The sequence below is a fragment of the Aptenodytes patagonicus genome, chromosome 7, assembly GCF_965638725.1.
Source record: "Aptenodytes patagonicus chromosome 7, bAptPat1.pri.cur, whole genome shotgun sequence".
Classification (NCBI taxonomy): Eukaryota; Metazoa; Chordata; class Aves; order Sphenisciformes; family Spheniscidae; genus Aptenodytes; species Aptenodytes patagonicus.
In genome coordinates this window covers 28682624-28707317 of record NC_134955.1, presented here as the reverse complement: position 1 = coordinate 28707317, position 24694 = coordinate 28682624, and the positions used below count along the sequence as shown (strand labels likewise).

Sequence of the window (24694 nt, the reverse complement as noted above, 5' to 3'; positions counted from 1 at the left end):
TGAAAAGGTAGAGACTGGATTTAAACACGAGCATGGAATTCCTTCACAAGGGTAGGGAAGAAGTTACTTCAGTAAGTGGTAATCTCCAACCTCTCCCCTCACTCAAACTTTCCAAAATCTCTTTCTGTCTCTGCCATTAAGCAAACCACATGCTTATTCTCACCGTGCACATAACTCCCTCCCCAAAACCCACTTCCACCATCCCACTTGAGAAGTAATCGGGAGAACAGAAGCCCAAACCAAACCTACTACACAAGTGCGCACTACTGAGTACCCACACTGCCACAGTCATTGTCTCCCCTTCTCTCTCTCATAATAATGTTAGTTCAGACACAATTGCTTCCAAGCAGTTCCTAATTAATATTTTCAGTTACCAATGCACAAGTCAAGGTTCTTAAAGAAGCTAACAAGAAAAGGTGCTTTAAACAAAGACATTCCAAAAGAAGGGTGATTGCCTGGATATCTCGCATGAATGTCTAATCAGCCATGCACTTTTCTCCCTAATACATAAAAAAAGTTAAACCAAAATGCTAGCTTGAAGTGGAGCACTGACTATAACACAAAACAGACTCCCAAACCAAACACTTCACCTATGGAAGAGGCCAAAAAGAATCTACCATACTATTCTCCGAAATAAATGAAAATCATATTCAAGAAACCAGAAGTGAGACTTACAGCTTTAATGCAGTGGCAGTCAGCTGGCAGGTTGCGATCTTAGAACCTTTTAAGGCAAGAAGCTATTGGAGGAACTTAGATATGGCAGTTCTTGCCGTGACAGTGTCAATAAAGCAACCAAAAATGGCAGAAGACAGGCATGGCGGATACTCATGTATCTTATGCACTTATGAAGAGACTTCTGCAAGATGTCCATCTGAGAAACCACAAGTCTTGGTCCAGAATATGCCTTAAACAGAAGGATTTTAAGTTGACTAATAAAGCCAAATAATGTCACCCTGAATCTTGTAAGCTTTCCATAAGTGATTCATCATCTCTACAAAGCAAGAGCCTGCTTCCACAAAACCAGAATGCCCATTATGGTCTCTGTAAAACAGTGCCTACAGTGCTCATACTCTCTGTCTGGGTGCTCAGTGGTGTCTCAAAAGAAATTAAAAAGATAAAGCACCAAAACAAGATTTCAGGCCTGTGAGGTAAAGCCCTTCTTGTTGTAGAAACACAATAAAGACCTTCCTAGTCTGTGAAAATGCACAACTGAATAGATCCACCCCAGCGCAGATCCTCCTGGGAGGAAGGAAAAAGGAGAGGATAGAAAGGGGAAAAGCTGCAGACATTGAAAGAGTGTAAACTCCAAGCTCCTTCATATCTATATTCTACCAGGCAGCCCACTCTCAAAAGCAGACAGAGGAGTCAGCCACAGCCACACCTTTAGCCTTGGCCTGAAAGCCTTTATAGAACTGTAGTGAAGGATTTGAGCAAGGCTTTCAGACAGCGAGGTGGTGCACTGTCCTATATATCTGCTTTTCAGTCTGACAGATGAAATGAACCTGTATTTGTGTATTTGTTCCCACACTTACTGCGGACAAAAAGGGACATAGGTGGCCAGAATTCATCTGCAGAAACACCTTTATATTCTGATTATGGTGACAGATTTAGAATTACACATGAAAAAAATTAGCTTGCGCTATCCAAGGAGTCCTAGAAGCGTCACCCACAGTCTCCAGCATCAGAGCTGTTCCAGACTAAAGGAAATCTCTAGAAAGAGACCCAGTCAAACTTGTTGAAGAAGTCAAAAGAAAAGATAGTTTAGTTCTAAAAATCTACATTTACTATGTGATCCAAACATAAGACACTCAAAAGACCTTGAAATTAAAGAGTTCAATATCTATGATTTGTCTATAAAGAATCTGTTTTTACCAGTTATGCTGGAAGACTAAAGTGACGTCATTCTCCATTCAGAGATTCTTATCCCAGAATACAAGAAGCCTTTTCATTTTAGCTTAGGATTCTGCTAAAGCTAACCTTAAAACCGACTCATATCAATTTATCTGTTAATAACCTAATATTACAATCTGTGTATATATATTACAAACTGTATTAAATGCTTTCATGCAGACATGACTGAGTTTACAGTTGTCAGTTGTATTCAATAAGCAGTAAGATGACAACAGTGACAGGTTAAACACAGGCAGCACATGTAGAGAGATAAGATCTTATTAGACCAAATAACACAGTTATAGCTTGTGTCTCCCTCCTCCTCCCCTGTCCATAAAAGCTGCTGTAATAGAAGGATATTATTAATATCTATAAAAACCACTTTAATTCACATTCTTAGACCAACACTACTGCTATTGCTATCACAAACTAAATGCATTTATGAATTAATTCAAATGAGATTCTGGAGAAACTGCATGGAGAAAATTACACTATTAGACTGACACACAGGAGGAGAGGCTTTAGCTTAAATTTAGAGGCCGTATGTACACAAACAGTGCAGAGGCCAAGTTTTTCATGCCCCTTACTAGGTCATTAGGTAAGCAAAGCTGGAAAAATACAAGAATGAATCTTAGAGGAGAAAAAAAAACCTCAGAACCCCACAAAAAGATGAGAGCTCAGAAAGGCTTGTCTCCCAGGCACCCTGCACAAGCACAGGGCTCACTCCTTACCCAGTGCTCTATGTATAGTAAAACCAACCAGTGTTTAATGCCCCTTACACCTTTCTCCTGATCTCTAGGAAAATGAAAGAAGAGAGAATATTTACCAATTACATTAACCAGTTTAGAAAGATAAAGCATCAAGGCAATTTGCTATGGCTTTTACATTAAAAAAAATTCACTGGATTCCAGGAGAAAAGCAAGAGCTGCAGACAGCTAGACACAATAGCAACTCCCTGTCCTACATCAGATCTGAAGAAGCAGGGAAGCCAGACCATCTAGATCAGGGCAAGAAAGAAATACACGAAGAAATACATGACCCTGCTCAGGTGAGCAAGCAAAGAATGAGGGACGCAGGAGCCAAAAGGAGAAGCAAGAACTCTGTATAAGAGATTTCATTGTGAAGTGTCAGCAGAAGAAATCAAATGAGTCATGAGACAAGTTCCAGCTCTAAGGACCCCTGCACAACAGCTCCCTCTAATCAGCCAGGAGAAATAATGAAGCAGAGAAGGAAAAAGACAGCATGTCTTGAATGCACAGAACAGAATTCAGTATGAAATACTCAACCAACAAATTCAGTCACTGCACAGTAAGGAATAAACACTTCTTTTTGCTCAGTATGAAATGAAAGACAACTTTAGCATGGCTGATTGAATTGCTTCCCTGACTGGACGCTCTTACCATGTGAATATTATCTGCAGGGGAACACACTTCTCTGCAGGCATTTGCCTGGCTCTGTGAATTAAGAACTTACCATCTTTTCTTTTCCCAGCAGAACAAGCCGCCCCAAACAAATGAAATGGAATAATGGAAATATTAAGGTCTATGCTTGTGACGCACCTGCCTCTCAAAATGGGCCCAACAGCCACCATATTTCTGCTCTTCCAGACCACGAAGCTGCTTGGGAAAAGCTACTAGGCAATGACTCTTCCACATTATCTGCCCTCGTTTACATCTTACACAAACAAGGCCACAATGACGGGAAAGACACTCACCCACCCTGTACTTCTGAATATTTAATTGCTGGAGCATGAAATGACAGCTTCACAGAACAACATTCTAAGGGAAAAAAAGTCTACCGCTACTTAAAAAGTCAGAAAGGGATTAATATCTTGCCTTTCTGGGAATAGCTAGTGTTACCAGTGTCCTTCATAAAGGGACTTCACCCTGACACAAAGGACACGGAGCTTTAACAACATGCCATCTCAAGTATGTACCACTACAGCAAGTGAACATGAAAGTTATGATAGTAGCAAAGTTGACAACATCCTCTGCTGGCAGCAACAACATAAAAGCCCAGATTTTTGAGGAGTTCATAGCTCCCATCAAACACATCTCCCTACTACACTACCACTATAGACTACTTCTATGACCATGCTCAGAATCATCCTATGTTTTAACCACAATATACACAAAGGGGGGAAAAAATTCAGTTAAATACTTAAAGTACTCAGGGAAAATCCCATATTTAAAAGGAAATGACCGAAGACAGACTAGAAAGGTCATACTCTCTTTTCTGCTAAAATGGATTTTAATCTAAATTCCTGAGCTTTTGGTCTCCATGCCATCTAAACAATCCATTACTATACTTCCATTTATTGGAAAGGGTTTGCAATAAATTTGTTTGCTGGGATTACACTGGGTATCACTAGAAGTCCAAAAGCAGATGCTGGAAAGCAGACTTTAAAAGTTTGTCAGGACAACCACTCAAAAGAAAATACAGTGGCTTACAGGAGTGCTCTTCTAAGGTTTGGATGCAGACAGAGTCATTCCTCACTTTGACACAATGGGCCATTTGCTCTCCTTACAGAAAACTAAGCCTTAACTTAACACAGATTCACAATCACCAAGTCTTCCAAAAAAACAATCCCAGGAACTTCAGCTAATCTGACAAAGTTGTACAGATAGAGCAAGTAAAAGTAACAGAACATGTTTGGCTGTCTCCTATGGCCTTAGACCAAAGAACTAAGTCCTGCAAAGCCTCTTAGTGGTTCCTGTTCTATCTCAAGATTTGAAGGCTCTAATAAACTCTTGGCTCCCCATCTGTTCCATGGAAGAAAAAGATTCTCTTTTTCTTTATGTAATCAGTCTTTTAAATCTGGTTGAGATAGCCTGATGTGTTGAAGGTAGCCTAAAGGATCTTAATTTTCATAACAGAAATGACAAGTCCCATTTGTAGCAATCACTGCTCTAATTATTGATTGAATGACTTGACTTAACCTGTTCCTACAGGAAGCCTGAGATGTCTTTGATTGGTAAACAGTAGGAAGCCACAAAGCAGTCTTGTGCTGACAACAGACTCAAGCAAGAGGGCAAGGCAGCACGCACACTTACTCAAAATCTTCAAATTCCAGATCATTTCCGTCTACAGCTGGGCTTGAGTTCTCTGACGTGGAAGAAGAGGAGGAGGAAGAGCGGAGACGGTTTTGTTGGTATCGCATAGAGCGTTGTCGAATACTGTCCCTCCGGGAAAGATACTGGATCATCCTCTGTGCGTAATATGCAGCAGGAGACAACCTGAGAGAGAGGGAGATACAGACACTCGTTACACAAGTATAGAATGACAGCCAGTCCTATTTTTCCTTTTGAGCTCCAAGTGTCAGGACAGTAACAGCATATCACAAAATTGGCTGTTTGCATTTTATCCGTGAGTAAGACAGAGTAAATAAAGAAACCAAGTAGAAGTAATTTTCCCTTTATATACTACACTCCCACGTGATTCCCTTGTTCTGCAAACAGAAGCACTACACTACCTATAGACAAAAAGCTCATCGACTTGCTTCTCAGGACTCTTTGGAGCCCACTGTTTCATTTATTACTAGTTCACACAACTAACCCCAGCAAGCATCCCTGATAAGAATCAAGCCCACTCCCAATGTGAACTCTGCTTGCAATGCCAAACCACAGCAGTGTTCAAATAAACATCGAAGGAAGGTGTTGTTTTAAGGGTACTTAATGGGAGCACCATAAAGTACCAAGCAGGAGGAAAAAAAGGTTTAACAGCTTTGTTTAACTATTTTGTAATCCAAACAGTAGGGATTTTCACATAGCAGCAATTTCATTAGATCCACTACATGTATGTTAAGAGGAGCGTTAAAAGCCTTGCATCCCACCTGAAAGGAAAAACTTCCTCTGCAATTAACTCTTAATTCTCTCTCATGCATAACTTGGCCTTTGTTTGCATCAATTATCCCGCACCAGTATTACCCCCTTCCTTGATGCTAGATAGGTAAAAACACTCTCTTTTCCAACCCTGCATATATCCACAGCTCCTAGCACACGCTTTCTGTGACACAGTTACTCAGTATTAAAGTCCAGACACCTCAGATGCTTAAATAACCATTTATTTAGCCTCATTTGGATTAGACTTGAACTCTAATTTGGGGGGGAGGAGGGGAGATGACAACAATCCCCCCCAAGTAATTAGACATTAAGATGTCTATTTCTTTAACTTCTAGCTCCCCGCCCCCCCCCTTTCCATACATGTGTTTGATTTTGTTCTTTTTTATTCAATTCAAGTTACCAGACTGGTACTTCCTGAGGTCATGAAAATACAATCTCATTTCCTGCAAAGGCACCACAGGCAAGAGACTGATAATGGAGAGAGTAGCCCTAATTTTTAATCTACAAATGAAAGCGCGAACAGCTTTAATCAAAGAAAAATAAAACAAAAAGCCTCAAATGAACAGTGAATTCCAGGGGATAATCTAGAGATGAAAATATTCTCATTTGCAATCACAAAGAGAGGTGGCCTGTCTACCTTATAGGAATGCTACCTATCTTCAGAACAGAGTTTCAAGCTAAATTCATTTTACAGTGTACCTCACCATCAGCCATGAAGACTCTTAAGGATATGTTTAACTTTATCGTGACCAATACCACAGAGTTTCACTCTGTTACACTACAACCAGCGTCAAAAATGCAACTCCATAATCATCTCTGATAATATGATCGTTAGAAGACTTTTTATTTTTTCTCTCTTCCAGAGCTGTGCTGATTCTATGGGAATGTACTGGGAAAAAGATTTTGCTTATTATATGGATGTTTCACATCCACATCCATTCCACCATACATTCAGGGCACATAAGCAAAAGAGAAGGTGGCAAGAAAGAAGGAATTAGAAGTCATGTAGACATAAAGAGAGAATGTCTTCCCCAAGGTAAGCTCCCCGTACCCTACTAGGCTGCCACATTGGTAAAGAGGGAAGTTTAGCAGACAGGCTCAGGGGTCTAAAAACTTTGTCAATAAGCAGCAAAAGGGTAAGGTGAACCACACACACAGTTTGTTTTGGATTCCTCCTGGATCTTTTATGTACTGTTTGATGAGTTAAAGCTGTTCATGCTTATATAACGTTGAAGGCTTCACTGTACAAACACAGCACTTCTCTCTACTCCCCTGAAGATTTAATAGGCCAAGTACAAAAAAGCAAGGCATTACAGCAGTGCACTCGTAAGTGAGGAGCTGTTCTCTTCTTTGGCCTTTTCCATAATCCAAAGCCTCTGTGTATGACTAAAAATAAGTCTACGGCATAATACGTGCACATAGAGAAAGAAAGGAACGTGGAAACAAGGCAACACTGGAAAACATGAACAGTGGTCTCAGCAGTCCAGCAGTGTAATCACTGAAACTTTTTTCTTTGCTAATATCACACCAAGGGAGAGTTATACAGAAGGGTATGAAGAATGAGTTTTGCAGACATTTAGTCTTCCCAAATTATGCAGCACATCACAAGAGAAAACACAGTGATGCTTCTTAGAAGAACGAGAAGGAGTAGGCAATAAAGACTTGCCATAATGGATGATGAGATGCCAGATTCAGCTTCCTGACAGCACATGGTATGTAGACTGGATAGACTGGGAAAAAGATTTCCAAAGAGAAGACAAGAAGCTTACATCTGATACACAGAGAGCAAGGTGTGAGGGATAAAATACAAAAGGGCAGGGGAGAAACATATTCAAAGCAACAGGCTAAGGAATTAATCTTTGCAGATGAGTGCATGCAGGGCAAAAAAAAATAAATTGTATTTGTCAGGCTGTATCTGTCTTTAGAATACAGTTATGACACAAATCAGAACCAGAGCTGAGAGCCAGCATAAGAGAATTTGCTGTCCTAGAGGGAGGAGAAGGCTGCAAAGCAACCTAAGAAACACCGGTTAACATTAAACGTAACCCTTCAGTTCATTCAGCTATTGAACACAACTGTAAATCAGCCCCTGACCAAAGTTAGTCTACCAGCTGGCTAAACACAAGCCAGTCACAGCAGGCTGCCTAGTCCATTTATTTCTCACCTGTGCTTCTAACAAAGCAGTGGCAAAACACAGATAGAGGTTATCCAGTAATTCTTAAACCAAGTTTGCGTCCACAGGACAGTAGGCTGTATTTGACAACACCACAGGAGCTAAATTAACCTAGTCTCTAGGGTGACTGGACCCCATTTACTGGAGCAGATGGTTCAGAGGAGGAGAGGCTATGCTGCCACAGCTAACGGCCACAAAACGAGGCACTGAGTGGGAGAAATGCCACAGTGCAAAAACCAGAACCGAACAGCTTCTGTCTCATCCAACAACCATGTGATCGAGAAGCAGTGTGTTCTTTAGGCACCCAGTGCTGCTGGCTGGCCAGTTGGAAGTGGAACTGAGGGAAGGAAGTGTTTTGCTAGCATTAGTAAAGTTCAAGTATCTTGCTCTAAATGGCATCATGAGTCCTAAAGAGCAAGCTACTACATAGCAGTGTCCTCAGCTACAGCCAGATATCCAATCCAGCTGGCTGTATTTATGGACAACATGAAGATTTTTACACAAAGGCTGCTTTTCTTCACCTTGCTCCATTTTAGTATCTTCTAAGGAAGTAAATTTTTAAAAAAAAAAAATCACAAGAACATCAACTGGAGAATGTCTAGACCCAGTTCCCCAAGACAGCCACAAGAATTGGTGTATGTGCATCCAAGAGCACTATACTGCTGTGCCGACCCCCAAGCTTCCTAACATTTCAGAAGTACTGACATCACTCATCAACCCTGCCTTGATGCTGATGGCCAGGATGTTCACTAACATTATTACAGCTCACACCTCTAAATGTCTCTCAGCCAGCAGACACGTTTTAAAGGGGTTACCTGATTGGTGTCATTAATTTCCTTGGTGATATCTACAGCACATACCACCAATCCTTGAGCTGAAGGCAATGCTAGTAGCAGACACCAACTTTTGGCTGCTTCCATTCCACTTAAGCCTTCAACTCACAGGCAACATTCGGCCTGAGGGTGTCTCTCCCAGTAACTTTCTAGCAGCTTAGTTTTTTTCTACAGACGTATCTACCAAACACCCTTGTGATGCTTTATATATGCAGTCTGGGACCATCTCATGAGTATTTCTATTTAAAAAAAAAAAATTAATACAAGTGTTCTTTGATGACAGCTTTGTTTGATTCCTCTGCAAATTGTTTTCGGAGTTCAGTACATATGGAAACTGTGGAGAATAACAGAACAGCCAAGCTGACCTTAGAGAAGTTCAGCAAGGCCACTGAGAAAGACTGCTGCAGTCTATATCAGAATATTCATTCTAAATCTGAGGGAACTTCAAAGAATGTTCTCCCTGCCTCACTCCTGACCTAGATTATTCAAATATAGCACCATTACAGACAGTAGATGCAGAAACAAAACTAATACACACACACGCTCTTAAAAATAAATTCTTCAGATCATGGAGTTTAAAAAAAAAAAAAAAAAAAGGACAGACTCCAATAGAGACAGCTTGGTCTTAAAGAGGTACATATATTTCCCTCAGGGGTCGGTATTGGGACAGGTGCTGTTTAACATCTTTGTTGGCGACATGGACAGTGGGATTGAGTGCACCCTCAGCAAGTTTGCCAACGACACCAAGCTGTGTGGTGCGGTCAACACACTGGAGGGAAGGGATGCCATCCAGAGGGACCTTGACACACTTGAGAAGTGGGCCCGTGCAAACCTCATGAAGTTCAACAAGGCCAAGTGCAAGGTCCTGCATATGGGTCGGGGCAATCCCAAGCACAAATACAGGCTGGGCGGAGAATGGATTGAGAGCAGCCCTGAGGAGAAAGACTTGGAGGTGTTGGTTGATGAGAAGCTCAATGTGACCTGGCAATGTGCGCTTGCAGCCCAGAAAGCCAACCGTATCCTGGGCTGCATCAAAAGAAGTGTGGCCAGCAGGTCAAGGGAGGTGATCCTCCCCCTCTACTCTGCTCTCATGAGACCCCACCTGGAGTACTGCGTTCAGCTCTGGGGCCCCCAACATAAGAAGGACGTGGACCTGTTGGAGTGAGTCCAGAGGAGGGCCACAAAGATGATCAGGGGGCTGGAGCACCTCTCCTATGAAGACAGGCTGAGAGAGTTGGGGTTGTTCAGCCTGGAGAAGAGAAGGCTCCGGGGAGACCTTATAGCAGCCTTCCAGTACCAAGGGGGCCTATAAGAAAGCTGGAGAGGAACTTGTTACAAGGGCATGTAGTGATAGGACAAGGGGTGGTAATGGCTTTAAACTGAAAGAGGGTAGATTTAGATTAGATATAAGGAAGAAATTCTTCACTATGAGGGGTGGTGAGGCACTGGAACAGGTTGCCCAGAGAAGCTGTGGATGCCCCATCCCTGGAAGCGTTCAAGGCCAGGTTGGATGGGGCTTTGAGCAACCTGGTCTAGTGGGAGGTGCCCCTGCCCATGGCAGGGGGGTTGGAACTAGATGATCTTTAAGGTCTCTTCCAACCCAAACCATTCTATGATTCTATGATTTTTAATATATATTTAAACACACATACACACACATATATAGATATATGTTTATTTCACCTTTGTTTCACTTTTCCACTTTGTTACTTAAGAACATCTGAAAGTCATAACTTTCTGTTACAAACTTATGACATTACAAAAAAACTCAAAATGCAATAACACTCCTTTTAACCACATCCCCAATCTCTAACAAGTTAAAGGGACAGTTAAAAAGATCCTACTAAGCCTAGCACACCAGTAAGGTTTATGGAGGAAGACTCTGATCTTACCCCATTCAAACTTCTAGCTCGTGCTGATTAAGCATCTATGAATCTCATCCTCTGAAAACGGCAGTGACACTTACTGGAAAAAGTTAACCCTCTTAAAAGAAGTTTCAGCCCTGGACTTTTCTCCCAAAGCTCCTTACAAACTCAAGCTACTATAGCTTCTACCACAACATAAAAACACCTGAACTGTCACATGAAGAGCATCTTATCAGTTAAAAAATGGCTTCAAGTAGAAAAATATTTTTGACAATGCTCCTTATGCTAGGAAATGTCTCAGGCAGTGATCCCTTTTCATACATTTTATTGAGCTTCATCATAGCAGAGATATGACAGAAGGGAAAAAAAAAAAAAAAAGAATTCAGTAACCTAGGCAGGTCCTCCTCCTTCTCTTTTTTAAAAGGCAGCTCCCGGAGAGCCAGAATCACTTCTTACAATCGCTGGTCAATAAATCTGCCTGCTTTGGATTACACATTCCAGAAATAAGGAATGGTGCACTTCCAGCCATTTAGCAGGTCTTGGCATTCATAAATTGACCTGAATGTAGTAATACCTTTTAATTAACATTTGTAAAATATAATATTCATCTTTCCAGGTAAATCAATCCCTTTACCTGTCATTTAATCAATTACCATTTAGAAAGTTTTTACATTTATCAGCATCATTCTGACATGCAGTTGCCAAGTCCTTCTGCAGTTACCTAGGTTGATTTCCCAGTGACCTTACATACAGGTAGCACACTCCACCTTACTTTCACCTCGCTACGAAGTTTTATTTACATCATTCCTGAGCCTCTGAATTATCTTCACAAAGCAATTTTCTTTGCAATAAATGGAAAAAAAGCTTAATATAAGATTTCACCTCTACAAGGCTTTATCTACAGAGATAGTTAGCAAGGAGCTGTTCACCAGCATAATCATACCATGTGGCCAGTTTGCAACATAGCCTTTTATTTCAGAACTTGTACTTAGAGCATCATCTGTATAAAAATGCAGATTTTGTTGTTAATGATGTAAAAAAAGAATGAGATTTAAAAAAACTAAAACAAACCTCCTTCAGGAACTTAGATATTTAATTTGCATACACTGGTATTTCTGTACTCTCCTTTACGATAAATCCTAGTAGCCTTCAGTTCATGCAGCTATGCCAGAGGTTCCCTAAGAGGCTAAATCAGATCTATTTTACACTTACTGAATTTTCCTCATTCATAGCTTTGTTAAACCCATCTAAAAAAAGTTTATTTGTCACGATTTATTCTTTGAAAGCTTCCAAAGCTGCTTGCTGTTCACGATTCTATCGTTTCTTCTGACAGAGTCTGTGGGTCACATTATCCCATCTGTTGCTTACACTAAGTTGAAACTGCAAAGATCACTCCTTTCCATTTTTGATAACTCTGCCACGTTTGCATTTTCTAGTCCTCTGAAACACTCCCACCTCTTCTAGAGATTAAGCAGCACTACGGGTGTTTCTGTGTCTACTGTCAATGATTCATGACTCTTCAGAAATAATTGTCAGTCTTTTGTTCTTAGTTAAGTATACTTAACATCCTGGTTATGCTCTCTCATACAGATACATTTATGGAGACATTCCATTCTTCCAAGCACGTTGTCTGCTCACACCAGCTCCTAACTGCCTTTACTGCATTCCCCCTTATTCCTGAATAGACTATTTGCTTTTTCTTCATTTTTCTTCAAAAGAGATTTCAAATTTACTGATATCATCTCATTTACTGTTGGACCTGCTTGCCACCTAGTGTTCTCCATCCCAAATGATTTCAGGAATCCTTATGTGCTTACTTCAACAGCAATTTCTTCTTTTCCTCATTCTCTCCCAGACTTAACAGCATCTTCTCATTTGGTTTGCACCCTGCCCCCATGGCAAGTCACTGAGGAGGAGATGAGCCCAATATTGGAACCATTCCCAAAGGATTCAGTGAGTTATACCAAAGTTATGCTTTTGCCTATGAAACTTAAATGCCTTTAGATTGCATTTAGCTCTTACCTGGCTGGATCTGGGTAGATCGGATGTTCCCGGGACCCTGCTCCATCGTAGCGAGATAAAGAAATGAGGGAAGACTCCAGCAACCTCCTAGAAAGGAAAAACAAATTATAAAGTCAAAGACCATTCAGGAACATCCCCCCTATTTACGCCCTACTTTCTGAAACCTCTTAAGACTATTTCTATCATCAGTGCAGAGAGCTCTGCAGCATACTGAACCACTCACTGATGGCATAAGCGTTTTCACCACATAGCTATTCAAAGTGTAATGTTCTCACTGCACAGGAGAAAGAACACCTCGCATAAGAAAGAAGAGTGGTCCCAAACCCACTTCCAAGTTTCAAGAGAAAGATGCAGATGCTACTTCTCCTTTGGAGACAAGCCATCCCAATTTGTCAGGTCCATAAACACATTGGCTGCATTGGCCATTTGTCAAATTCTTACCTACTCAAAGGTGACTACACAGGGAATGGGGCCAAGGAGCACAGGACAAAGAACACAGCTCGGCATGTGGACTCTAAGGGCACTGCTGGTGTTTATTCACAGTAAGATATTCAATCTTAGTCTCAAGGCTCAGAAAGAGAGGTTTTCAGCTACAAAAAAAAAAAAAAATGTTCGTTTCCTCTCTATCTTAATCAGCCACAGGGAGAGATACCAAATATTCACTCAAGAAGTAAATGTATGCAAATGCAGCCAGACAGCTTGAATATGCAAGAAGCGAGTCTGAGTCATGAAGGCAGCAGAATCAAAAGTATACAGCAGGAACATGTCCTCCACCCTGGCTTCTACATGCACCTCTATCTAGCTTCTTGTCATAAAGCAGACGATGGCATTGTTTCAAGACAGATTCATTCAAGCCTGTTTCAGCCATTAGATTAACAAGAGAGATAATTTGGGGTGGGTGTGGAGAGTGGAAAAAAATCAACTGCCAAAATTTATAAGGCTGCTGAGTTCCCTTTCAAGTCTTTTTGCCTCAGAACTCCTACTAAATTTTGTTTCCTAGTCTTAGTAACTTAAATGAAAACTGTTGTGGTTTAAAAGTCAAAGGGGTCCAACACCACATCTGTTCTATTCACCCACACACACAATTGGCAAGAAAGATTTGAACCTATCAGTCTTAGCCCCACACTCCTAATTTGCAGTTAACATTTGCAATGCAGGACAGCAAGTGTCAACACAGGAAGCAGGAAGAAGGACCAGATATAATCCACGCCCAACTTCCCATTTCTAGCCAGAAAAAGACAGTAGAAATGCAAATGAGACATGTTTTTTCCAGCAGCAGCTGCCCCCCCATCAGGATCTCAAGACAACTTTCACTGCCTTCCAGCAATTAAAAAAAAAAAATTACTTCAATTTTACATTATAAATCTAGAATACAGAAAACAGCAAGAGATTGCTCCAGTTACTTGGAAAGGCATGTGTCAGCTCAAGAGACTCTGTACTTGCTGCAAAGCACTGGGACTCTACAGAAGGCAAGAAATCCTGTCCTCTCTGGCATGAAGTTGCTTGGCAACCATTTGTCTTATTCAAGAACAGTTATTAAATCTCTTAAACTTTGAGATGAATTAATTCCCCAGGTTATTGAGTCAAAAGCTCTAACCTTCAACACTGCTAGATATTAGGAATCCCTTGGCTCCCCAGAAAGTTATACTTCAATCCTGCCTTACCAAACCCTCTCTCCTGCTCCAAATATATGCAAAAGCAGCTAATCCAGAACAAACGGTACAACAGCTTTATGAGCTATACCTGAAGTCCTATACCTATGAGGTATACCTCATATCACCTGCATCATATATAAACTGCTTTTATTTCTTCTGGGGGGAAAGGTAGACAGATTAAAATTAGCAGAAGGGATATTCTACCTATTCAGTCAGCTGGCCCCTTTCTAAACCACTGGCTCAGAGTTCAGAGACTGCTGCCACTGCAGCACCAACATGCTTTTTAGAACTCTGCTCTTCAGAGCTGCTTATGCAGAGTACTCCAAAACCAGCAGTTTGCAAGCAGCCTGGATGTGCTGAGGCTGCCACCCTACTGGACCATCCTGCCTAATCACCAGACTTAATCGGGGAAAAAGAGGTCCCACAGCACACAGAGCCTGGCAGGGTCACAACCCTAGAAACAGCAGCTGCCTCCTTACAGGTGTGAGCAACCTACACACAACCCAAGTGGTTTGTTTGATGCTATTTCCCTGCAATGCCTGTGGTGTCCTGATAATGTGTGTACACACAAATAATCAAACTCATCATCCCTGTCAAAAGTCTTGGTGCCTATACACTACACGTGCCACCCTCTTTCCCAACCTTTCAGGGTCTATCCACTAAATGACACAGCAAAATCAGAGCCACAAGGGAAGATGGCCAGTACATGCTGCATGGCCCAGCAGGCTCTGTTAGAAAGGAGTCTCCAGGTATTCTCCAGCCATATTTCTCTTCTCATCTTTGGAAAGGCTGGCAATTGCCTGAGGAGAGCATTGCCTTAGAGGGATCACTTTCAGAAAGCAGCCAGCAGCTGCACTGAAGGAAATCAAAATGTATACCAACCAGAGGGCACCAGAAGGGTGTGGAAACAGAAGCAGGGCACACATTGTAGTAACTCAGTATAGAACTGCTAGGAGTCCCTCTACTTGGCTTGGGAACAGCACTTTGGGGAATCTACAGTTCTCACCTCTACACCCCATCTGATCTGTGAAATAAATACTTGAAGAGCCTTGCTCTATCAGGTACCTGGCACCTCAGATGAGAACTGGTATACGTTACTTTAATAAAACACAAACCAACAGTTGCCTGAGCCACAGGATGGCCAGGTATCTGGGTAAACAGACTTCCTATAGGCCTCATGGCCCTGTGATTTTACCTGAACAGCCTGCAACTCCACCCCATGATGCAGCAGGAGCTGCTGCTGCTTTAGGAGCACCTCCTTCACCAGAAGGGCTCCCTAGGAAGACCAGTAGTTATGGGGTTGTGGAGAGTGGGATGACAAACGTATTCCGTTAAACTCACTCCCCAGGACCCTCTCTGAGGCTGAGCTGAGTTGAACTCAGCTTAGTCTCAGCTAAGACGGCCTTTCCAGCAGAACCTTCCAAGCCTGCCAAGACCAAACTCAGCTCCTGCACTATCTCACACTGAGGGACACAAGCCACATACTAGGGCCACATTCAGATCAGGTGGACAAAGATAATTCAGTTAACAGTAACTGCTAAAAGCTATAGCTGATTTTAAGCCTGATTGGTAGTTCTTAATTGTCCTACAACTGTGCCCTCTCAGATCACAGAGCAATGAACAGGTGGATATAAATACATATAGTAGGCAAAAAACCAAAACAAGGCAACGTGCAATCTCATGAGATCCAGATGGACCATCTCTGTGCTTAATGCTCCAGAGAATAACAGTATCATACTGACACCAGAGTACTAAACACAAATAAAATCTATTATTTAACTAACTCATTCTAGACTGAGCCCTTGAGGCCCAAGTTACAGATCCGAATGCATTTGGTACTGACAAATGGGTTCAATAACAGATACACTGCTACAATCATCAATAAAGTGTCCCATCTGTGACTTCCCGAGGAAGGCGCAGATAAATATTTTTAAAGTAAGTCACGCTGAACTCTATCAAGTCTTAGGTGCCACATTCATAGCTTTTGTCACCCAAAGTCCCAGAAGAGACACAGACTATTTGTTTTCAGTGATCCCAAAGTATAAGGTAACCCAATATCCTACCACAGTAAATGCTGAGGTTGGGAGCAATTCTGTTAAGGAGGATAAACATAATCCACAGATGAATAGAAGCAGCTCTGTTACAGTGAACTGCTAGCCATTAAACATCTAAGTTTCCAACAGAGAAGCACGCAAAGAGAAAACAGAAATGCATATTGCTTGCATCTCCTTTTGAGACATTTCAGTAGATCATGCTTGACTCCTGAATCCTTTCTGGAGCTTAGAGCACCCTCTTCCTCTCCCACACCCCCCGTTTTTGCTACCCAGGTATATAACAGGCTAACACTAGGCTCTGTGGAAGCAATTGCTCCACTATCTCTGTCTAGACAATATGAAATTGTCACAAATGACATCTAAAGTACAATTAGCAGAGAAACTGCAATTTCCACTCTCCTCCCCCGCTCACCAGAAAAAATAATAAAAAAAAAAAATCACACATTATCATCCTCCAGGTTGTCAGTCAATGCTGCAATGATGAAGATTAACTCTGCTCACCCTGAGAGATGCTTCTGGCCCAGCTTGCTAAAATAGGAGGAGAGGGATTGTAGTTTTTTGTTGGTTTATTCTTTTTATTAAAACTACTACAAGGAGATACAAATTGCCTCTGTTCAGCAGCATTGAGATCTCAGCAGATTCCTTTTCTGTCAGACATCAGTAGCTATGGAACCACCGCTCTACACTCGCTCTGTTACCTCGGGTCTGCAAACAGCAGCAATCGCTAGCAAGGAGAGAAGGAAGCAAGGTCCAAGTTACAGGACACCTTTAGACAAGGGAGAGAAAAAGAGAGTGCACGCACACAAGATACTACAAGCAGAAAGGGAAATTTCCTCAGGAATGAAGCAGCTGAATGCCAGAAGCTGCAGCTTGAAGGGAACAAAGTCATGAAGCAACCTCCTCACAGCGCATCAGCCATTGGACTATACCCACACTCTCCCCACGGGGGCGAGGATCACCACCAAAAGCCTCTTGGGACAGAGTGATTCATCTCAGCAGGCTTTGAGAAGATACTTAAATGCAGCAAATTTAACTTCTCAGTAACAGTTTCTAAGGATATGCAATTCCTACACCACATCTTAGATTTGCTGTCACAGCACACGCATTACTCCACACAACACCGAGGGAAGGGCTTTCCTCCCCCATCCAAAAGGGAGGCGCTAACAAACAGCACTGAGGCTCAGTTTCCTTAAAATCAAAAGGGTGTTCAGTCAGCTGCCATCCTCCTAAGCTGCTGCTGCACACCGAGAACCAGAGCAAACCAGTAAAATGCAGCAAGCGCTCCTGCCTCTCCCACAGTCCCAGCCTTCAGCTTTGAAGAGGGTCTAAGAGCAATTCATCGTTATCCTTTGAAGCAGAAGTATATTGACAACTCTGGCAGCTTCTGTGAGTTTCCTCCTCTGGTTTTATATCTTCCCTGGAAAGGCTTTTATATCCCCTACTGCCCATTTGGAGGTGAAATTACTGCACTACTTCATATTACATCCCTTTTTCAGCCCTCCAAATTACAGCCAGCAGTCAGTTCTCCTGAGCAATTGTCCCTACGGATGTGCTCCTGTAGTTCCTCATAGGAATGTAAAGAATAGCAACAGTTTAAAACTAGATTCCCTTCAGTCATCTTCCTCTTACAGCTGGGCAATGTTTAACCTAAAGATAACAAGAAAGCTAAAGCATAAAAGACAGCTGAATGTTCTCCAGCTGCCCAACAGCACTGCTACCCTCCCTCAAATCCTAAGCTCAATTATTAACTGTTAACAAGCCAAATTAATTCTTGGAGATCAATTACAGCCTCAACAGAACACTAGAAAACTATTCTAAACAAAAATCTCAACCAACCCAATCCACTGGCTTTGGTTTTTTTTCCCTTCCCTTTTCTCAGAAGAATAGGGAAAATTATTTCAGACATCTCTGTATTGTGTTGCCTACTTTCAAAGAGCAAACTAAAATCACATAAGGAGAAACCATCAAGCATTTTGTTCCATAGCTTCATTTTCCATAAAAGTTTTGTAGTTCTTGTCAAACAGAAAAACACTATTGCTATCACCAGTTTCATATTCAAGCTTAAAATAAAAAAGCAATCAGTATGCAGTTCTAAAGTTTGCCTGAAAAGATGATTTCTAAAATTAAGTCCTTAACATAATCTACTGATACCTCTAAGCTAACATTTCTAGACTGTTTCAGCTTTCACATCATTATGGTTAGACATATTTAGCCTGGCATCAAGATTTGAATGAAGACAGGTCAGAAGCAGATGATTAGAAGAGAAGAAACAATCAAACAAAATGGTCAAACTTTTCTTAAGACAGTTGTAACCATCTACAAGAGATAAATACCCTGAGAATTTCACTACTGATGAAAACCTCAACATTCACTTTGGCAGTTCTCTGTTAGCTCCTCCGTCCCCTTGTTCACATCTTTGTCATACAACTCATCCTCAGTGAGGAACGAGAGTTGGTGGCTGCCTCTCTTATGAGTATCCAAGCCCTGTTAGGCATTCTTTTCATAATTTTTTTTTTTAAGTTATTCCACATAATGAACGCCCTTTGCAAGAAAGTTTCCTTTCTTTAGGGAAAGCAGTGACAGCAAAGATGCAATATGTGATCACAGTTACGTTCCAAACATGGCCTTTGTAGAACACTTTGGCCTGTTTGTGAGAAAGAACTTGTGCTAACTCTGAAGGGCAACCAGGGACAGAGAAGACATCCTTCCCAGCTGGAGGTGTGGAGTTGTCAGAGAAGCAGGTTTGACACAGGACAGAAGTTACCACAAAAAACGTTTTTCCCCCTTCACTGATTCTGGGCAAGAATCCTGTAGAAAACAAGCTGTAAGGATTTCTCAGTCAGAAACCAGGCAGCACATCAGGTCTTCAGCTAGGATGGGAAGGAATACATTTGGGAAGGAGTGCAGAGAAAAGGAGCACAATTACATGAAACAAAGAACTGTAGGGAAGAGTTCGAACAGCAGAAAAAAGCATTGGGATTTGAGTTCTCCTAATCACAAGACAAGGAGCAGAGTTTCAAGAAGAACATAGTTAACCCTTTAAAGTTTACCTGTTTCAGTTTAACTAGAAAGTAATACCACATGATGAATTGTGCTATTACTGCACCTCTGCTCTTGGACTAGGAACTTCAACTTCCATTTACCACCTGATGCTGCAGGAGCTACACAGCACCTTTGGACCTCATCATAGGGAAATTCAGTGGCTCTGAGGAAGATGACAGGTTCTTTAAGAGGACCCAAGGTCACACTGTTAATCTGTTACTTCACCTGGCTGACAAAGGCCATGCATCAGAACAAAAGATGAGCAAGCATTATGCAGAGGTCCTCATCATACAGCACCTATGGAATGATTAATGCGTTATTTCAACAGGCAAGAGGAAGCACACATCCATGATAGACATTAAAAGGGTCAAGAACAGCTATGGCAGCATTGATTAGTCTAGCAATAACTCTCAACATGAAAAGAACGATGAAAGGTCTTGCACTTCCTTTTTGCAGGGCAAAACTTGAGGGGCGGGGAGGGGAGAAGAAACTTAAACCAGCTCAAGCTACTGCATGTGCTATTTTGCTCTACTGTGGCAGTTTTATACCAGTGCTCAGAACAGGGCAGGCACCTCAGCCAAGCTGAAGACAGACATCGCATTCCTCCACCTAGACCCTTAACAACATGCGATTTTACCAGAAATTCCGCTAGAGGGAATCGGTTCCTAGTCATCATGGTTATGATAACTTGAAAGCACGGCCAGAACATAGCCAACACAGTGAACTCCCTCAGCCTACAGACAGCTTTACTCTTCTGAGGGCTCTTCTACCTACCTTCATATGTATAAAGTCTGCTTCAAATTCTCCTTGTTCTGGGAGTTCCCAACACCACAGATTGTGTGGACAGCAGAAATCTCTGCTTACCCACGCACGCAGATCTGCGTCAGCTTCTGGGATAATTACATAGGGCTCCTGCTTCTCCATAGGGAATTGAAGAGGAGGTGTCTTTCCTGAGGGGGCAGAAGCCATACTGTTATCTCCATAGGCTTCTAAGGATATGAAAACAGAGGTCCCACCACACATCAATCACTTCCCTTAAAATGCTCTTGTTCAGGCTGGAGTAATGAAGAGAGTCAGGTCAACAGATGACCGGCAGGTCAGTTCAGCAACTTACCCCAGCCCTCCCACTTCATGAAGACAGGGGAAGGATTTGATACTAATGCATTTCAAACAGAAAACTGAGTCAGTTTCCTGGCAGATGAATCCTGTTTATTCACAGCCTTCAGTTCCAGCAGGTGCTTTCTCAAGAAGAGCAAGGGAGGGGGTCAGTTATATCATCACACAAACAGCCATTTGGCGCAATCAGTTAAATATGTATGTGGAAAATGTTTAAAATGCATGTTAGCTATTCAACAGACCAGAACGGCTCAACTGGAGAAATCTAGAGTCATCGCTATTTTGGTTACAGTTTTATTACTGAGTCAGATCACAGATCCCTCTCTCTCCTCTTGCTCCAGGCCCAGAGAGTAGATGCATGCTGCTCTACTGCAAGTTCTCCGGTCCAGATTCTGTAATAAGGAGCGAATAATTGGATGAGGACACTTTGTTCCCAGGCACACCGTGCTGTGTGCATTTATAAAGAGCATGAAGAATGAGTGCATGCGTGCAGTATATGTAAGTGACTGCACATCTAATGATTAAGGGCTTGTATCAGCGTAAAAAAAGAGGCACACTATACTGCCAACATCTCCAGCTCCTCCCCACACTCAAGAAAGCTACACAGAGCTTGCAGTTGAGCAAGCAGACCTGAAATAGAAGGTCTGAGGACCTGCCCATAACTTGTTTCTTGGCAAAAGGAAAACAAAACCAAAACAAAACTTAGAGGTTGTTTTAACATTACTTATCTGAAGCCAGAAAACAAGCTCTAGGAATCACAGCAAGGTAGTTTAAGCATGTCAAAGACGACCATTAATCATAACTGCATCATCCCCTAGATAGAATACTACATTAATTCAATGCACGTAAGTAAAAAATGGGAACAGGAGCAGCTGTTCCAGGTCAAGTGAGCTTGTCTGGACATGCTGCCCACCCTGCAGCAGTTGGATCAGGAGGCCACAGGGAAGCCATGTGCAGACAGCACAGGAGACAGACAACCTAACAAAGGATGGCTTTCAAGAGAGGGAAGCTATTCACACTTCTTCCCTGTCTGTAGGAAAGCTGAGAACGGATATATTTTATGGTATCCTCAAATAGCTATCTGTCTGAAGTCAGCTGTCTTTCAACTTCTAAGCAATCTGTCTTTATCTAATATCTTTGTTGTATGGTCATCTCAGACAGGCCTTCCTCAAAAGAAAAAAAAAAAACAAACCACAAACCCACCCCAAAAACCAAAACAACCCACCCAACTCTAGATCTCATTACTCCTCAGTAGAAACAAAAAAGTAAGCCAGTTTGGAATCATGTACCTCGTCCATCCTCATTAAGAAACATCACTGGAATCCAATTTCAACAAGTTCCCTTGCTGCCATGCTGGAGCAGGTAAACACAAAGCGAAGTCCCAGAGCAATCCCACAGACAGACACCTGTAGGGAAACACGTCCCCGTTTCCTGGAGACTGCAGAGAAACAAAGTTTACCTATTTCTTTATAGGTGAACTCCTCATTGCTAGGCCTGGACTACAAAAAAAAAAAAAAAAAAAAGAGGTGGGAGAAGGGGAGTGGTTTGACTGGGGAAACACCATGAAGGTATTTGAGAAAGCAGTTATTTCTATACCTGCTTAATTTGCAAGCCAAGCTGCTGCAAGAGCAACATGGGGAAAAGAATCTCTTTTCATGTGCTACAGTCATTGCTGTATATTTAAATTCAGGCCAAGAAAAAGAAAAGACGGCTTAAGCCTTTCTGCAAGTTTGGTGAAGACTGCACATGCTCAGCTTTCCAAAGTACTCAGGGAAGCTCGGCAGCTGGGAGTGACCTCTATTAGTCACTGCAAGAGGGAAAGCACACAGCATCATTTTTTCCCCCACCAACTCTCAGTGATGAAGTAAAAGGGCTCTAGCAACGTTACATTAGTCTTAAATGAGGAAACCAGCAAAGGCAGGGGGAGGAACCTTTGTGCAAGAAAACAGGCACCTCTTTCACTTGCTCTTCTACATAACAACTACCAGAGCATTCAAGAGCTCAAACTTCTACCATGGCAGTAAAACAAAGTCTTTCCTGCCCACATGGAGACAGCAGGCTCGGTCTGGAAAAACACACAAAGCTGGAAGGGTGGCAGCAATAACCTCAGAGCTCACATAGACATCAACTGGCCATTTAGGTATCATGGCAGCCTCTCCTACAGTTCAGGCTGTGGTTACATTCTCATGATAAAACTAATTTGTATTTTCCATTTTTAGAAAAGGCCAAACAAACAATACTTGCCAAGTTTGTCCACAACCTGCACACCTCACCCATCACCACAGCTAATTATCATGTCTAAATGTTCATGTCACCTTCAGATTATCACTTCACTTTATGTTCGGCACTGACAAATTAGGTCTTCATTCATTCCTGTGTGTCCAGGCTAGCATTTTCAGAAATCATTTCCCCATCCCACAGTTTTGGCCTTCTCCCCTCAAGCCCCTCTTCCCAACCACAAACCCGAACCTCTTGTCTCTGCTTGCAAACCCCTTCATTACTTCTATTTACCCCACTTTCCTCACTAACTACTGAGATATTACTTATCATTATCACCATCATTTTCAAGAATTGTAACAAGCATCTTTGGAATGATTTCTTACCAAGCCTGAAAACAGCACAGCATAAACTTTTCCAAAACTATCACATTACACACGGAGGCTACAAGGTTGCCAGAAAATCCTTCTTTCCACAGCACAGATAAGGTCTACACACTGTAAGTTTAAACGAAATGCTGAGCCCAAACTACAAATGCCAGGACACCAAGCTAGTAAGGTTTCCACAAGTAATGGGCCTGAATGTAACGGGTGGGGAGAAATTATACTGGGTAGGTCCATTTAGATTTGGCACAGGCCACATTCCCACTGATGTGCAGTCTGAGCAGCCAGCATTATACTGCTGCCTCTCTTCTCCACAGCGCAGAGGCGTGCCCTCCTGCTCAAGTCCCCCTTTTTCAGTGAACTCAACACACCACTGCCACAATAGATATTAAATACTTGAATAAGCAAGCCACAACTGCTGCAAGCAATTAGGAAAAAAATAGTAACAACGCAGGTTTTGTGAAATAAGGAACAAAACAAGATGAAATACACTAGGTATATGTTCTGTCTCCACCACAAGATGCATTTTGTAGCTTTAGGTAAGGCAATTCCCTCCTGCTTTAGCTCCCTTCCCCCAGAAAAGTAAAGGGAGTAGCACTACCCTCTTCTCTTATTTTGATGGTAAATTTCAGTTACAGAACTGACTCCTAGTAGGCAACTCTGTACCCACAGCAGGGGGTAAGGAAATGTTCTGGTGGTTTTGTTTTTAAGGCTAGGATATGAGTGACATGCACCTTTTTCATTCAGTGCTTTACACAGTGAGAAAGCTACCAGAAGCCAATATATGCAGAGATCTGAACAGCCTGGTCATTTAAATCGAAAAACAGAGCAGCACACCAGAAGCTCAAGTTCCAACAGGAGCTCAAGAACAAGCTGTAGAAGTGGCTATACTCTTTTCCATTTTACATACAGCACTCACCACTGCTGGGCAGGAATGGGAGTGTTCCTACCCTGTCAATCTACTGTAACCACAGACTGGTCCCACCTTGAACACAAGTCAACACCATATCTACAATTTAGAACCAGAAGAGGCATCCCCTCCTGGCCATGAGTAAGCCCTGCCTATTTGCATGAGAAAAAAAACCCAAACATATTCACGGCCTTCTTATGGAAAAGCCCAAAAATTTAGGTAATAGCTCACAGCATACTTGAACAAGAAAATAAACACAGACCACCGGAAAAGGTGACCACCCAGACTCCAGTCAACATCTGCCAAGCGTTCCTCCAGAAAATAAACCCCATTATTATGGAAGTCTTCTGAGGATGGATGAGCAACCATTTAAATGCAAACAAAACCTTTGAAAAGGCAGACTGCAAAGAAAGGTCTGCTCCAGGCTTGGAAGGCAATGAGCAAAAAGTTGAGACCAATTCTGCAAAGTTGGTCTTTTACAGCTCTAACTCATGGACATTTACATGTCAGAAAGACAAAATACCTGCTTCACCTCAAGATCCACATTTGTCCCTTTCAAGCCCTTAAAGAAGACCAGAGGATAAGCTGCTCCCTTGCTTGCATTCTGTACCAGAGCCAATTCCCCTCAGGATCCCCACTCATGCCTTTCCCCAAACACTGAAGAACTTGCAAATGTATGGTAACACTAAGGA

At 42.1% G+C, this 24694-nt stretch overlaps 1 protein-coding gene across 4 annotated transcripts in view; it reads right to left on the bottom strand.

Annotated features, from left to right (window-relative positions):
• AMBRA1 (autophagy and beclin 1 regulator 1) overlaps window positions 1-24694 on the bottom strand; it is a 141373-nt gene that overhangs the window by 92071 nt on the left and 24608 nt on the right. For all 4 annotated transcript variants that reach the window (XM_076344549.1, XM_076344550.1, XM_076344548.1 and 1 more), the window contains 2 exons: window positions 12626-12712; window positions 4944-5126 (listed from right to left, as the gene is read on the bottom strand). In XM_076344549.1, coding sequence (XP_076200664.1) covers window positions 4944-5126; window positions 12626-12712 — 270 coding nt within the window. The remainder of the gene's footprint in view (window positions 1-4943; window positions 5127-12625; window positions 12713-24694) is intronic.